The 17,719-nt window shown below is 41.0% G+C and overlaps 1 protein-coding gene across 1 annotated transcript in view; it reads left to right on the top strand.

The window, feature by feature from the left end:
• sh3rf1 (SH3 domain containing ring finger 1) overlaps nt 1-16,300 on the top strand; it is a 46,019-nt gene extending 29,719 nt beyond the window's left edge. Inside the window, exons 6-12 of the mRNA XM_028028814.1 lie at nt 4,579-4,689; nt 7,305-7,432; nt 8,518-8,688; nt 9,560-9,840; nt 9,914-10,200; nt 12,519-12,862; nt 12,999-16,300. Coding sequence (XP_027884615.1) covers nt 4,579-4,689; nt 7,305-7,432; nt 8,518-8,688; nt 9,560-9,840; nt 9,914-10,200; nt 12,519-12,862; nt 12,999-13,167 — 1,491 coding nt within the window. The 3' untranslated portion in view covers nt 13,168-16,300. The remainder of the gene's footprint in view (nt 1-4,578; nt 4,690-7,304; nt 7,433-8,517; nt 8,689-9,559; nt 9,841-9,913; nt 10,201-12,518; nt 12,863-12,998) is intronic.
• Nucleotides 16,301-17,719: the final 1,419 nt, after the last annotated feature.

The raw sequence follows: 17,719 nt of genomic DNA, 5'->3' as shown, positions 1-17,719 counted from the left end.
GTGGAGTTTTAGAAAGAGCAGGAGTTTCTTAAAAAGACAGAGGCCCAATTTCAAGATGTTAACCTATAAAGCCGAATTTCCTACACGTAATATTTTTATAACAATTAAAGTTAACATAGTTACTGGATTGTGCCATAAAATGCCTGGAAAATACATAATACCGCCTCTTTAATTTTGTTACTTTTTTTTTATTTTTTATTGGAGCATTTAGACAAAATAAAGTAGCGCCTGGCTTCAGTCTGTTGGCATCGTGTGGGTGTGGTGCGTGTGTCAGTCGGTTTTGGCTCCAACCACTAATCAGCTCCGTCTAAGCCAGTTCCCAACTAGTCAGCGTTTGAGATGCACCATCAGCCTTTAATGACAAGCCGAAACCCAAGACCAGTCAATTACTTGTTCAGTCACCTGTTGAAGCATTTATCATCCGGCTAGCATAGCAATCTATTTCTGTTTCCATGCAAAATATAAGTTTAAAAAAAAAGTGCAACTACTGCAAAGTACTACAGGGATGTACTCGTTTAATCGGTTTCTTCAGTTTTTATCTTCAAACTGAAAAAAAATATCTGAGTAATTTAATGTAGGTGATGATAAATGAGCACTTTTGTTTTGGTTCAGCAGGGCGTAATGCATGTACTGTCTACTGGTGAGCTGACAGGAGAGACATGAATTCAGATCATAAGTTTTGTTTGTGTATGTCTTTTTTAGGTGTTTTTATCATTCTTTAATTGGCCAGTGATACATATAGTTGGGACTTTAATGTATCTAACATTTGAGTGGAGTGCGGTCAATGTAATATTTATCGGATAAAAAGTAAAACGTTTTGATTATTGGAGGAAAATAATTTACTTTAATCAAATAACTAAAAATCCAGGAAATTCTCACAAAATACAAAACTCTTTTTTTTTAAAACAATTTTAATCTGGTTAAAACTGATGATCTGAACAAATGGCCTTTATATAGGATCCAGCATTCAAGCATTTATGCAAGACTCTCGACTTAGCTGCTCTTATTTTCCCAACTTTATTTTTCCAGAAAGCACCACTTTTATCCTTTGAACATGAAGACAAACGTCCCTTTCTCTCTTTGTACCGAGCAAACTAATATTGATTTTAGGAACTTAAAGTCATCCATATGCGTCTTGACTCATCCACAGAAATGACTCCAGCTTAGCCCTCAAGGTTTCCACACCAATCCTGACATGAGAGAAGCTCAAAGCTGCGCTGTGGTTTCTACTTGTTGGAAGTTGAGTCTTGATTTGATGCTTTAAAGCCAGAAAAACAGATGTGTAGAGATAAACAAAACAATTACTTTGATGTCGCTTTAAACTGCCCAAGTGGCCGAGCAAAAAGAGCCCGAGACCTTTTTGAGAATAGACCTCCGTTAATATGCGGCATGAATTTATCATTTGTTTTTCCAGACAGAATCTCACTAGCGTTGTCACCGCTTTGAGTATTTTCTCTTACAGCATTATTTATATTCAACAATGACTGGCATTAAAAAAATAACACGGGTTTGGTTTGTGAATAATTTGAAACACAGACGACGACTCTCTTGCCGCACGAATGTCCTACTTTCATCAACTTTGAGTTTTCAGTTAACTCTTTTTTTATTACTGTCTGTGTTTTTGGGTACATGTTTCTCTGGAACATATTCGCTTTGATGCATTTAGACTTTCTGCAAATATCTGCACTAAAACCTCCTGTTAACTTCTACCGTTAAATGTTCCTGAGTTTTCTGTGAGACGAACTCAGTGCTGCTCTACAGCAAAGCCTCTCCTGAGGATCTTTTTCTGAGCATGTTGTTGTTTCTGTAGAGATGCACCAATCGATCATCCAACTATCCCTTGTTTGCCTCTGATTAGTGATCGGTGGGCCTATTATAAAACAGAAATTTAAAAAAATCTGTTTCATCTTTCATTTAGTGCATAAAAACTAGAATCTGCATGGTTGTGTCTGTTAAATTTGAAGCACTCAATTTTGAGTTCAATAAAAATTTGTGATGCATGGATGTGAAAATTTGGGCCAATAAGACACCTTGAAAAAAATGACCACACTGCTGATTCACCTTTGCTTCTCTGCTTCAGTTAAACTCCCCACTAGGCCTGTCGCGATAAACGGTAAATCAATTAATCGTACGATAAATTAAAACTATCAACGTCATTTTAATTATCGGCATTATCGTGTCTTCCGGCCTTTTTCTCTTTCTGTTGATAACACCGAATGAAAAAAGGCTCAACTCCAGTGCTCTCCACTGACCCTCCTTCCTCATTTTACTTAGTGTAAAGCCCAGCGCACACGGCCCATTTTCAAAACCTGAGATCACACATTACCCGACATTAATCCTAGGTATAACGGTTCGATTGGGTTCGTTCCTGCCGTGTGGTGTCCAACAATGGGCACAAAATAATGGCTGCAAGTCCAGTGAACTAATTTTAAAACCAGACATTAATCAATGCTTTACTACAATCTAGCTGCAATGCATGTAGCTAGTGTCAGCGTAAAGTCCTGACTGAATGAAAATCATTAGAACCTACAGTATTTACGTCACGTTAACGAAGAACAGCTGAAAAGTTACCGGGTTTATCAACTGCTGTAGCAATTTCGCTCCAACTCCTCTCCTTGTCATTTCTATATTCTTTGCATGTTGAATAAACATTAATGTTGTTTCCACATATCTCCATGTCCGCTGGACTTCCGGTTGCTCGTGTCAGCTGTTTGGGATTCCCCTCTGTAATTTCCCCTCAGAAAGCACTGAGGAGAATCCGCGCTTTCTGATTGGCTACCTGTCACATTGAACAGGCTGCATTAAAGATCCCAGATTTGGATCGGAGCTGCAACGACGATCTACCATAACACACGACACAATCTTAGAAAGACCAACTTTCTAAGATTGTTGTAAGGGGAAAATAGGAGCAAAAAATCATGTAGTGTGAACTATTGCATCAGGTAGTCGATGTGCCCATCTTCTCTATTTAAATCTAATTATTACTGAAGAGCAACATAATATACAGACTTCATAATCTGCACTCTTTTGGTTGAATGCAGTATTTATTTCCACTTTGGCTTTATGTTGTTTAGGTTTTTTTTAAAGTGAGTTTTTTGTTAATGGAGACTGAGAATCCATTTTATTTTTGGTTTTGGTTTTGGTTTTGTTTATTTTGTTTATCAGTTCCAGTGTTTAGTGTTCTTTTGAAAATAAAGTGTATCTATCTTTGGCAGAAAATCACATGTATTATTATGTCATTTCCATTAAATCAGTGTAAAAAGGTCTTCAAACAATATTATCGTTTATCGCAATAATTTTTGAGACAATTAATCATTTAGCAAAATTTGTTATCGTGACAGGCCTACTCCCCACAATCCTTTGCTGCAAAACTATCACTGTCAAATGACTAAACAAATATCACATGACCTAGCTCTTCCCCTAACTTTCCAGAAACAAATGGCAACAAGCTGGAAAAAAAATATCGGTTGTTAAAATCAGCTTAGTTTTATTCATCGGACCATTGACTAATATCAACCGATACCGATGTTCGTGCCGATTTATCATGCACCCTTAATCAAAATCTGATCTAATCTAATAACTTCTTCTTTTTTGCTTTGATTTGAAGCTACTATCTATACCTGCAATGCATTTGTTTTCCTTAAAACAATAAATTAGATCTGGTCAAAATGGTAATCAGCAGGCCAAGTTTCAAAGATGATCATAAATCCGTATTGGCCTGGAGAAGCATGATTGGGGTATTTCTAATTTATTATGTATGAGAGTTTCAGCCGTAAAGGCTTTTCTAGAGAACCTGCTTGCGGCTGTAAAGCGATCTTCCCCACTGACAACACAACAGCACACGACTGTTCTGTCTGTGCATGCCCAGTCTCTCTACCTTCGCATGCATTTGTCATCTTTCCACCAAAAAAATAAACAAAACGAAAAAAGAAAATAAAGCTAAGCCCAAGATTCCCAGAAGATTCTAGAAATTTCCATTTTCTAGAAGCCTTCCTCTAACGAGCTGCTTCTCCGAGGCGCCTGTGAGCGCACGGTTGCGTCCCGCTCCCAGAGAGGCTCACCTTTAGGAGGCAGATCTGTCTGGATCAGCCAGCCGTGGAGAGTCACCGAGCTACAGGGGCATATTGTGTGTCCCAACAGTGTTGCCTTGTTACCAGGACACCACAGTGACTCGGGTGGATTACCGACCGGGAAGGCCCCCCCTCCTCTGCCCGCTGATAACATGCCCAATGAAACACCCTCGTGTGTGATCACCTGACTCCTTTTGACCAATCGGGCCGCGAGGCGAGCGTCGTGGTCAAAGCTTGGACACAAAGCCACATGTGTTCTGTGTTGCTCAGTGGGTCATTTACACAATGTGACAGGAGAGGGATTTTTTTTTTCTTTTAATGAAATCCTGGCAAACTCTGTAACTCTTCAAGTAATGAGACTGCGTTAATGGTCAGAGTGTAATTGTATTGTATGTCTAATTAATCAGTTAATTGGTTACAATAATTGTGTTCACTGGAGGGTGTTCGGTTTCTTATTGGATGAGAGGAGAGTGTATTAAATAGTCAACATTTCTCTTTGCTTTGACAGGTACATATTTGCACAACGGGACTAATAGTGACCCCACCCCCTAGCAGTCCGGTTACCACAGCAACGGTCTTCACATTTCCTTCAGAGACAAGCTACACCTCCATCGCTTTGGTAGGTCGAACATGGACGAGCTGTTAAAGCTTTACAAGTTCAATAGATTCCCACTTTGGAAGTTTTATAACCGTTTATGGGTCATTAAAAAAATGTGTTCATGTTCACATTTTGTCACATTACAACCAGAAAGGCGAAGTATTTTCATGAGATTTTATTTAACAGATCAACAGAGAAAGTAGGTTTTCCAGGTTTGCAAATAAAAGTCTAAGGTTAAGGCTGGGCGACAAATCAGTTTTATCCATGGATCAAATTTTCTGTTTTTGAAGATTACATTTTTGGAAAATCTGGATTTTATTTTATTTTTTTCACCAATGCACTTTCTGGGTTTCCAGAGTGAGGAACTAACATCTTGTTTGACAAAAGTGTTTTACAGCTTCTGTTTACTTTGACTTTGAATTCAGGTGTTTAAAATCAGAAATTGAATTTGACATAAAAGAATTAGAGATTTTATTTAAGCCACATCGCCCAGCCCTGTCTAAGGTGCAATTTGATGTCCAAAAATAAAATCAAATGCAACCAATTGCCCTCTCTTTCATCTCATCAGTAAATGACGATGAACCGTTTCTAATTGATTCCAGTTTAAATGCAGCTGTCCTGTAAAGGTCTCAGAGCATGACACAAAAAATACCAACCAACCAAGACAAGGTCGTCAGAATGACAGACAGGGTCAGGAGATTATTCACTGGAGAAGCAGCAGAGTCTCATGTTCACTTTGGGGAAGAGCAGCATGAGAAAATAGTAAAAACCCCAATTTCAAATCTGTGGAAGAAACTTGTTGGTGGCAGCATGGTGATGTGGGAATGCTTTTTTTTTGTTGCGTAGACCCAGTAAGGTTGACCAGAGTTTATGTTGGGGCTATATGCAGGGGAAATCCTGTAAGACTACCTGAGTGCAAAGGAACGGAGACTTGGTTGGATTGACGGGTGACATGGACTTAGAATTTTATTGCAATATTTTGTGATACTATTGTGATAATGATAAAAATTATTATTACAACTATTACATTTTTAGATCTCTTGGTTGCTGTGACTGCATGTCACAGGATTCATAGTGGCAAAAACACAAATCCTGTTCTTGAAAAACCATCCCATTTGAAATAGGCTTCTTCACTTAAAGTGTAACTTATATCACTAAACTGCGCACAATAATCTTTTTTTTTTTTTTTCATTTAAATTAATTATTACATTTCTTGATGCTGTCGTGGAATACCTCTGGTCTCGTGGAGCTTAATGTAATATAAAAAAGAGGAACGGGCAAAAATATCAGTCTGCAAAGGTGAACGAGACACAACCCTTAAAAGTCTTAGGTTGAATTGAGTTTAGTCAGGGCTGTGGATATGAACACACACCACACTTTGTTACATTTTGCTAAAAAATAAACAAATACTGAAAACCATGTAAGTTTTTTTTTCCACTTTACAATTATGATCTACTTTGTGTTGGTCTGTCACATAAAGCATATTAGACTTTGGGGTTGGAATGTAACAAAAAGCCAAAGGTTAATGGGTGTGAATACTTTACAAGGCACTGTAGATGGTTGAGCGTGTAAAAATGTCCATAAAAATGTGCTTTTCAAAAAATCCATCTTTCCTAGAGATTTTTTGACAGTCCACAAAGCCTTAAAAGTTTCATTAAAACATCCTGCAGGCCGCTGAAAACAGCACGCACACTTCCTGTCTTTCCGTGCGTCTGCTCTGGTATGCAGAGTTATTGAATGAGCTGGAATGTTGTACACAAAAGGTTGAGCTCTCCGCGTCACTTGGGAAACCTACATGATGTTTTTGTACACATGATTTCTCCAGCCTGCAGGCAACCTAATTACCTCAGCTCAAGCGTTGGCAGCGAACCGTGGAGCAGATCGACGCTGGCGTGCACACGTAGGCTCGCACACACCGCAGGGCTGTCTGAGCGCCACTCTCCTCCCCCAGCCTGTCATGGAAGCTATTACTCTGCTGCTCGCTGCTGCCAGTGTTCGACTCGGGGAACTTCTGAGTAGAAGAGCATCATTTCAGCTCACTTATTTAGGGGGTTTTAAGTATTTGTTTTTATTCCGTTTGCGGGGATTTCGTGTTTTCCTCGCAGTGTTTTAAACGTTCGCAGTCGAAGATCTTCTGAAGAGCGTGAGTCCACTCGTGGGTTGGTTCTGGTGGTTGCTCTAAAGTGTGCTCACAGACATGATTCTCATTTCATATGGTCTCAATTAAACACTGCAGTGGATTTAAGATCTAGCCATGTGGTCTCCTAGCAGTAAGAAAACAAGCAGAACAGGAGATTCTCCTTTCCAAGAGAAAGTCAGGGATAAGAGCGCGTGTCTGCCAGACCGTGCTCCCTTGGTGTGGGCAAACCCAAGGGAGCAACCCGAGTGACCGATCATCTTTCAATCTCCTTCTCTCATTGTTGCTAATAAACAAACTGGTTTCCCCGCCTATGTAACTTTGTTATTGAGGTTTGTATTACTTCTTGCTTTTGAGTTTGTGCGTCATAACAAGAGGAGATAAGTAATGAATTGTTGTGAAATTGTAATTGAACACTGGTCCCGTCTAACTCTCTCTCTCTCTCTCTCTCTCTCTCTCTCTCTCTCTCTCTCTCTCTCTCTCTCTCTCTCTCTCACAGGATGCTCTTCCGCCGCCGCCTCCTCCTCCTCCTCAGTCCCCGGTAAGCGGAGCAGCGTATTCCCTCGCTGCTGGACAGAGACCCTCCCCCAGCATAAGTGACCAATGTGGCAGACAAAGACCTACAGTGTAAGTAAAACAGGAAAACAAAAACTCCCCACACAGGTTTTTTTAAGGTCTCCATAAACATGCTGCAGATTGTCACTGCTGGTTGGTGCTGCCGTGGTTCAGACTGAATGCACTGTCCTGGTTGGTGGAGGGGAAATCTTTGTGTGACCACCCTCCTCTCAGCTGTCGGTGTGGCCCTCAGACGGAGCTTGTGTGCCGGTGAAAAGGTCAAAACCTGTCACTGAAGGTTTCCAGGGTCCCTTAGGGAGATCCTTTCTCTTACCTCTGACTTTTGACCTGCTCACCTTTACCCTCATTACTCTCCTGAGTCAACCCACACACTTGATGAGTGTTTGCTCTTCTCATGCCGGCTTCTCCTGTGGTCATCTGGATCTCCCAGTGCATAAATGTTGGTCGATGGGCATTTATGTATTTATATACCTTTAAAGTTTCACATTGTTGTCCCACTACCACTTCAAATTTTAGTGTAAGGTTTAGGTTAGAATTTTGTCTAACACATAGTATGCCTTATAGATTTTTATTTTTATTTTCTTTCACTTCCTCCACATTTATACACTCTTTTGTGTTGATCTATCATATAGCGAGCATCCCTAGAAAGTCTTATATCCATGTATATAAAAATAAGGCCACTACTAATGTACCCTTGCTATCTAGCTAGTGAGCTTTATTGTCTTTACTATGGATAAGGGCAAATTTCTCACCAGTTGGTAGGTCGACGTTTTGTGGAGATGCAGGTTTGAGTTGGTGAAACCTGCAGAAACCCTGATATAAAAACCCAATAAAATACAATAAATTATTTCATGTTGTACATACTTTGCAAAGCTCTGCCCTGACCGCTGTTACAGCCCCGTTCTTGTGCTCCTGTAAGCGGACGACCTGCAGCTTGTTTATCCTTTTCGTGCTGACTTTCTTCTGGGTCAGAGAGCGAAGTCTGTGCTGGAGGAGCTCGGCTGAGGTGTGGACAGCTGTCCAGCTGGGCTGTCAGGGAATCAAACGCACACAAACTTGCTTTTATTTCTGAGCGGTGTTGGGATTTCATCGGCGTGGTTTTGAAAGCTGCGTTATCTGTTTGTTGTTTGATCCAGCTATGTGGCCATGTTCCCATACACCCCCCGTAAGGAAGATGAGCTGGAGCTGAGGAAAGGAGAGATGTTTTTAGTGCTGGAACGCTGTCAGGACGGCTGGTTCAAGGGCACCTCGATGCACACTGGAAAGATTGGAGTCTTCCCTGGAAACTACATGAGCCCAGTCAGCAGGTTAGTTGCTGGGTCGGTGTCAGCTGCACACTCATGCTTAGTTTTACAACAGCATATCTGCACAGTCATTCCTTAATATGAACTCCTATTTTATTTAGAGGTTATTTATTTGATGCTTTTGTGAACTATTTGCTGTGGAAGTTCCTGAACCATAGACACATCCCATGTTTAAAGAAATTCCCATAAAAATGAGCAGTTGAGTGGTTTGCAAATTCCTCTTTAGAAATGTGTAACTAGTTTATTTCCTTGAGTGTAAAATGTAAAACCTGTGATATGTGTAGAAATCCAACTCAGTTAGTTTTTAGTTCATCTTTTTAGAGCAGTAGAGCAAAGAGACTTATGAGAGCCAGTTTATTCATTTATTTAACACGAGGTGTTTGCACATCCTTAAGAAGTCTTACATTTATTTATCTAAAATTAAAACCTTTAAATCTCTTACATCAGAAAATATGCAAGCTGGCTTTAAATACGTTAATCACAAGTCTTACATTTTGTTGTGGCAGGACTATTAAATCTCATTTATTCTTTGTAGTTTATTTTTCTTGTGGGTCTTCTCTATCAGCCAAAAGTTTGAGTCATCTTCATTATGTTCTTCTACTTGAGGCTACCACTAACTAGCTGCTAATAAACCCTTACTAGCCAGCTAGCTTTATGCGTCTATAAGGGGTAAGCGAAAATCATTGCCAGTTGGTTTGCCACTACTACTACAAAAGATTTGCCATTTTCTTTTGTACATTTCTGTCATAATACAGGTCTGAAATTTTATTCTAATGGTCTTGAAAAGGTCTTACATTTGAGTTGGTGAAACCTACAGAAATCCTATAATTATCTCCCTGTTTTCACCATTTTCTTTTACATTCTCCCCCATCAGAACGGCATCTGGAAACACCCAACCCAAAGTACCCATGAGTCTGTGCACTCAGGCTGGCAGAGGAGTCACCATCGTCAGTCCTTCCTCTGCTCCCCTCGGGGCTATTGTTCCTGGGCCTGATTTCAACAAACCCCTCCCTGCGTGCTCCACAGCTGTGTCTGCCTGCTCCCCACCTGCAGCTGTAACATCAGCCCAGACGGCCACAGGCCAGCAGCCAAAGGTTCCCCTGCACGTCAACTCGCAGATGACTGTGAATCAGGCTCGCAACGCTGTCAGAACAGGTAAAGCGCACAGATGTTGCCTAAAGGCGTGAATGAGAGTTTCCATCTCATGCCGTTTCTGTGGTCTTTGCAGCTGCTTGTCACAGTCAGGACAGACCCACAGCTGCAGTGACGCCCATCCAGTCTGTGACTTACCTCCCACACGCCGCCATTTGCTCCCAGTCCTCCACCAGTCCCGCTCAAGGCTGTAGTCGGGTGGGGGTGGCGATGGGCTGCGCTGCTGCTTCTCTGACCCCACCCAACGTGAGCGCTGCGTCTCTGGACGGCGACGCTTTGAGACCCGTTCCTGTCGGGAGTAACTCTGCCCTCAATCCCTCGTCCAACTCAGCTCTTGCCTGCAGACTGGACAAGGATGTGAAGGTAGGACGTTTCTACTCGGTAAAGATTTTGTGAGCAAAAACTTTCAAGGAATTTCTTATTGCTAGGCGGATCAAATTCACCAATTGATTATATAAAAATATCAGTGATCTAGTTACTCATATTTTAAACAGAAAAACAAGTTTCTTGCTATATTGTTAATATTTTACAGAAGAATATTGCTATTCCAGATACTTGCCACCCTGCTTACTCTGAAACACTTCTGTCAGATTCTGACTGTGCAGGATGTTCTGTTAAGATCAGAGTCTGTCCAGGAGGAAGTTCTGGAGGTACTGGAGGCTTCACTAGCTCAGCTATCAAACCAGAGTGGCAAAGCTCCAATCGACTTCATTGCTACCAGACAGGGTCTGGTAGCAATGAAAAAAAAAGTCTTAAATTCATGTATCTAAAATTAAGGCCATATGTCTTAAATTAATTTTTTTTTTTTAAAAAAGAGTTGGCCTTTAATACTTTATTCCGAGGTCTTAAATTTTGTCTGTTTTTTCTTGCGGGATTTTTTCTGTCAGGCAAAAGTTTGGGTCGCACTCAGATATTTTCACTGCATCTAGGCTGCCGATGCTAACTCACTGCTAACATATCCTAACTAGTTAGGTTTTCTAAGAGCTGCTTCCGATGTGGTCTTTAATGAAATGACGGTAGGTGCCGATTCTTTGGCCCTGCACTCGTTTAGGGCAGGGCAAAGAGATTTCAAAATCTCTTTTCTGCCAGTCAAGAGAAGTTTTTCTCATACAAGGCTGCCTTACTTCTTCATTGATGCTCAGTTACCTCCATACTCTCTCTGTTCAGCCAACTAGTATAGAGTTCATGATAAATACATAGTTATTCCATCAGACTACACCTCCATGAAGATTGAGCTCTGTGGTTTTTATCGTCTCCCCTTTCTTTCTGTGGAACAGAGGAGGTTGAGCTTCCTGCATCTTGTGCACGCACTGTGTGTCTAAGTTGGTCATTCACAGAGGATGTGGCTGTCCGATCAACTGTTTGTGAGCTTTGCCAACACCCCCAGGCGCAGAGCTTGTCAAGACAGAGACTGTCTTATTGGATCGTTGAGGCCTTTTCCCCAGCTTATAGGAGCATCAGTCTCCCACTGCCTCAGGCTGAGAGAGCTAACTCTAGCTGGAGTGTAGCAGCCTCATGGACATCATTAAAAATGGACCTGTGCTCTGCTGCTTTTTGATCTTCACTCCACACTTTTGTCAGGTTTTATCACCTGGATGGAGCACCTAGGCTCGGTGAAGAGCGCCTGACAAATGTAGGAACAACCTTTGTTCGCCTAAAGGCATGATTAGAGATGTTTTCTGTCAGGATACCCGTCTCATACAGCATGTGTACGTCGTTCCTCTCCTCCAGGGAACTGTAGTTGTATACCTAACATTATATTACATGACAGACTAAGGTTGAAGCCTAGAAAGGAGAAAAAGACCAACTTGAATATATCTTATAGCCTTCCTGTTTTCTGCTGAAGTTGGATGATATGCCCCCAGTGTTGATTTCAATTGAACATTTTCATCAGTTATGAAATGGCTGAATTGACAAATGTACAATATGGTGAAGGAGGAAATTACATTAGAAAATATCTCATTTAGCCTTAAATACATTTATCACAGGTTTTAAATTGTATGATATTAAAAATATTTAATCTCATATATTCTATGTACGGTAGTTCATTTTTCTTGTGAGACTTTTCTGTCAAGCAAAAGTTTTGAGTCTGACGCAGAAATCTTGACTATGTATTTCGAGGCAGTTGAGACTAGTGCTAACTAGCTGCTAATAAATACTAGCTAGCTAGCTTTTTTGCATCCATCATGGGTAAGTGTAAAATTATTGCCAGCTGACTGAACCATCTGCGTTTTCGCCACTGGCAGTCTTCTGTTGCCTGTGCATTCTGTTGTGATATAGGTCTTAAATTTTATTCATAGTGGTATTAAAAAGTCTTAAATTTGAGTTGGTGAAACTCTGCATCGGCTGTGGAGGACTAGCTGTCTGTAGCTGCAGCCTGAATGAATTTGTTTTAGATAGACTAACTTTGAGCGTTCTTCACTCTGTAACAACTTTTGGCAAAATGGTTTGATTAGTTAGACCTGGAGTTGCTCATACAAACTTATCAGATTAACACCAACGGGTAGGTTACCAGGCAACGGCAATATTGTGGCTATTGCTGCTATAGGATACAACAAAATCATTCTCAACAGTGTTTGTTTTTGTCAATAAAATGACTCTCTTCAAGGATATAAAGACATGTAAATGATTTTAAGATCTGTTCATTTCTACCATCTAATTGTTGCTGGGGTTTTTTGCAGAGAGAAAAGAAGAGTCTTCTAAAGCTGTTGTCCTCCAACAAGAAGAAGTCTCGTCCTTCTCCCCCGTCCTCTCCCACCCTTGAAGCAGAGCAGGCTGCAGCTGGAGAGGTGCTGCACGGCGCGGTGGGTCCCGACACCTCCCCTCCCTCGACCTCAGCCGGCTGCCCCGAGCCTGAACCTGCTGCCGTTGCTTCATCATCATCCTCCTCCTCCTCCATTCCGGAGTCGTCTCACCGGAGGAGCGGCCCTCTCGACGGATGCGCCCCCATCGCTCCGCCCCCTCGACAGCCCTGCTCCTCTCTTTTATCACATCAACACGACGCGCGTCCCATCATATGCGAGAGGTACTGATGTGAAAGTTTCGCCGTATTGTCCTGTCTGTCCCAGATTCAGAAGGTGTAACGTTATACGAGGACGGCTCGGTTGTCTTTGAAGCGGTGCGTTGGAGTGTCTGACTGTGCCTCTGGCTGTCCTCCCCAGGTACAGGGTGGTGGTGTCATATCCCCCGCAGAGCGAGGCCGAGCTGGAACTGAAGGAGGGAGACATTGTGTTTGTTCACAGGAAGAGGGAGGACGGCTGGTTCAAAGGCACGCTGCAGAGGAACGGCAGGACCGGCCTGTTCCCCGGCAGCTTTGTGGACAGCATCTAGCCAGAGATGGGCTCATCGCTCACCATCGTTACGACCCGGCGTGAACGCTGCTGAGAGAACCAACAACACTTGAAGTTAAAATCGCTCAGAGCTGGGGGAGAGAAATACATTTTCTTTTATTAAAAAAGGCACAGTGGACAGAGTTAGGTGGCGAAAATAGCACACTACTCATAAACCTTTCTGTTTTTTTCTTGGTTATTTATATATTTGTAACAACTCGGCTGTAAAATGGGTGCCTTGTACTGTTCCTCACTTTATCGTACATACGGACACAACTGTAACCGGTTCTGAAACAACCCATATGAAATATTCATCCGATTGTTTCACTTTTTAACTTATTTCATGTTGACGTTTTATGAAGCTAGACATCGAGAGATTGAAGGGATAGTTCCGGAGTTGTAAAGTTATAAGCAGTAAACATCTTACATGCAGTGATTAACTCCTTTAGGTGTCTTCAGTCAGGATAAATCCAGATTAGCTGAAGTCCAACAGGGTCAAAACCAAAGTAGATTTAAAACGACTCGGGTCTCAAAACAACAAAGCAGCTTTTATGAACTCTTCTTATTTATTTATTTGTTTTACAAGGACCTTTAAGCTGTTGTCACATTTAAATCAGCCGATTATTTCCACTAAGTCCAGTGACTATTTATACTAGAAATGGAAGTAGAAGTTGGTGCGCCAGTAGCAGTGTTCCTGCGTGAAACAGGAAAGTAACTAGTGAAGTATTTCTACTTTTATATAAAAGTAAAGCAGTGTAAAAAGCAAAAATAGTACAGCTGCAAGTGGACACTATTTTATTGGGGTGTTTTTTCTTAACGCTACAGGACTTTTCTATAAAGTAGTCACTCTGACGTGGCGACTGACCCACTACCTCAGTTTCCTGTGTAATTAACCAACGGAAGAGGGTTTGCAAAAAAAATAAAAAAATGATACAGTGCTGTTAAAATTGGAGTTATTTTGACACTAAGAAGTCTGTTTTGGTCTTGGACTAGCTGTTAGCTTCAGCCACCAGGATCAGTTATCGTGGATTTATACTTAATGAAGATGCTAACAGAGTTAGCTTCCACATGCAAGATGTTATCGGTCATAAAAGCTTGTTAATCATAGTTTTCTTATAGATGTGAAAATTTGGAAAGGGTTTCTTTTATGTTTCAGTTCTGGATAAGTTTAGAACAACTAAAATAATCTGAAAAACAGGAACTCCGTTCAATACACTTGGAAAACCCCTGAACTATCCCTTTAAGTCGTGCACATGCCTTATGTCATAATTGATCCTGTTCGTAGTGCTTCTTCTCTTGGCCTGCTGGTGAAGGTTTTATCATTGTTTCAAGCTATCAGCGGGGAGATGGAGCTGACTGGAACAAACGAGGGCGCTACACCGTAAGAACAACAACAAAACTGAATCCTCTCCTGCTCCCATTACCTGAACAAGAGGAGTAGAAGTGAGATCTGCTGTATTGCACGTGTGAATCCTCAAAGCTCAAATTTGTGAATGCTGCACATGACTAAATATTTCTGTGCCATTGGGCAGATTTTTTATTTTTTTTTTATGACTATTTGTTGTCCTTTCCTGAGGTGTGGTGGAGGTTGCTGTTCGATGCTTTTACCTTCAAAGATCAAATATTTGCATGTCGTTAGTAAAGGCACCGACTGGACGGAAGGTGAGGATGTTAACGTCTTAAAAATTTACACTCCAGATGAACTTTTTTGCGGTCGAAAGTAGTTTTTGTACGTTTTGGCTAATATATTCACTGACCAGAGTAGCTGCTCTCCTGACCCCCTGACAGTAGCCGAACCCAGACAGAGCTATGCATCACTAGAGCGACATTACATTTCAGAAACAAAGCAGATTGTGTTTTTGTATATTTATCTCTGCGAGGCATTTCATTGGCCGACACCTGTTGCTGGTAGAGCTTATGACTGACCTGACACAGTAACTCTTCACTGGGATTTCTGTTTTTAAACACTAATAACTCTTTCCTAATGTGACTTGTGGCAACAAAGCACACTGCTGACCGAAGCGCAGACTGTTTGCCTAAAGTAGCACGACGTATCACTCCACAGGAAGAGGCGTGTTGTATGATTCTGTGGAATCTCAGATTTTTATCGAAATCAATCACTTTGAGCCCTTTATTTAATTTTCTTTTTAAATGTGATACAGACTTGAATTCCTTTTAATATATTGTGATTTGAGGGGGTTTGTGTCACATTTGTGGCTCATTAAGCATAAGATGAAATGAAATTAGCTGAGTTAGACTGAGTACTGTGCTACAGCAGGAGGAAACATTTCTCTAAAATCATTATCACGTACATGCAGTCCTTCATGTTATTGTAGACCGACCGACACGGTTAGTGCAATTTGACCTTTTCACATTGTCTTCGTCTGAAGCCTGTTCAGATTTTAATGTTCACTTGTGCCAACTTTGGCTTTTAATTTGGGGACCCAGAATTTCAAGCACACATTTTTAATGTTTTTTTTTGTCTTATTTTGCCTTTCGTTGTTCATTAAGGGGGACCACTGTGTGACTGACTGCTGGAATATGTTATAATTTGCCTGATATGTGGAGAACGATGGTACACGTCACTGTCCAGGTTTTGTTTGTTTTTTGTTTTTTTTGTCCTTTTTAAGTAGAATGAGTCTGATGTCTTGGCAATCACACCAACCTCACACTATTTGCTCAAACCTCTCCTCTCTTTCACCAGTTAGCCTTTCATCTTACCCAAAAAGGCACAAATGCACAAATTTCTACTGACGTACGCACTGTCAAGGCATTGCTAATTTCACCAACATCTGTTTGTCTTCTCATGCATATGCTGCACAGTTTGCAAACATGAAGTGCTTCTTGAAGTAACTCTCAACTCTGTTCATTCATTTCTGAGCATCAGCAAACAGTGTTTGCCTCATCCAGTCTAACATGTTGTTTATACGCCAAGGTGACTTACTTGATTTTTTTGTTGTTGTTGTCTTAATTAGTCTGTTTTATGCCTAAAACTAGTAAAACTGAAATCTAATTATTTGGCACATCATGCTTGTTATGTGAAAATAAAAAAAATATTCTGAAGCATTTGAGGGAATCACATATTTTGTAAAACAAACAAAAAAAATCTATAACAATAAAATCAAACTGTTTCCGTATTTTGTTAATTTTTTCTGTTTTTTATGGTAATGTGGCGTTTTTTCCTGGCCAAATTAGGAGTACAGACGTACAGAAGTGTTGATTAACAGCAATGCAGCGGTGGCCCTTGTGAAGAGGGTTTAAAAACGACTCCTTTTATTCTTTTTCAGGTTTAGGCACTGAGTTGATGACTTTGCAGCCATGTTTTCTTGGCTTTCCCATTTTAAGGAGTGAATCGGTCACTGCTGCATTAGATTCTCAGAAACGGAAAGCCACGGGTTAATAATTGCAGTTTCTTAGACACCCTGATTCACTGGAAATAAATCATAAAACGAGAGAGATTGTGAGATTGTATTAAAATATATATATACATTTCCAGGAAATTGCTTTTCCCCATCAAATAAATATACCCAAACTTATGTTTGTAATTTTTTCAGTTTGAAGTCGTTTCTCTAATGAATTTATTTTGAAATCTTTCTAAACCGGTGGAGCCAATAAGTGTGGAAGCAGCTGTATTTTTTATTACATCCATGTTAAGGTTCTGCTCGGTATGCATGCACACGCAGCAGCAGCTCTGGTTTTTCCTGAGAGGACACAGTTGGAGCGAGTTTGGGTACATGCGGTCATTGTTTCCACGAAGAGCCTCTCAGACAGAGGTGAGCCTCCCCCGGTGTGCTCGGCTGGGAAACACTGACAGGAGCTGACATGCACCCACAGAGGTCATCATGTTGCACTCAGTCCCCTGCAGTGGTCGGGTTACCATGGTAATAGGTTATTCTGATATACGAGCTCAAGACTGTATGTACTTGGCAGCAGAAATAAGAACAAGAGCATATATAATCGACATAGATTCTAACTTCAGTATGCATTTGCATAATTTTCTGTTCCATTTGGTGTGTGCATGGAGGGTTGGGAGGTGTTTAAAAATAGAAGCCATGGTACAGTAGGTGGTTCAAAAATAGCTTTTGAGGACTGAATGTAGTTCAGGAGCTCAGCATCAGGTTGTTCCTGTTCAGATTTTGTTTGTGAAGGACGAACAGAAGGTACATTTTCTCTCAGGACTGCAATGTCTTCTGGAAAACGCTTTCAGAAAATCAATGAAAACTTTTTTTTTTTTTTTTTGTCCTAGGAGTGTTTGTGCGTTAGAAAAAGTACACAGCTCTGCTGGCAAGGATCACTGGATCACAAAGGTGTGACAGAGAGGAGTAATGTGTTCGGGAGGTGATGTGAATACAAATCCAATTTGGCTCTGCAGCTACACTACAGTCAGGAACACCGTGTTAAGGAGCTGGGATGTTTAAAACACACGCTGATTTCTGCTGCAGAGAGGATATGATTCACAGGACTCCGGGGGGGCAAAGGTGTGCTAGACGTTAATGTTGTTTAACTTCAGCAGATAAATCTTGCAGAGAAGCAGTGTGATGTTCAGGTGTGGG

Source organism: Xiphophorus couchianus, chromosome 9 (genome assembly GCF_001444195.1).
Source record: "Xiphophorus couchianus chromosome 9, X_couchianus-1.0, whole genome shotgun sequence".
In the NCBI taxonomy this organism is placed as follows: domain Eukaryota; kingdom Metazoa; phylum Chordata; class Actinopteri; order Cyprinodontiformes; family Poeciliidae; genus Xiphophorus; species Xiphophorus couchianus.
This window is presented reverse-complemented; position numbering and strand designations above follow the sequence as displayed.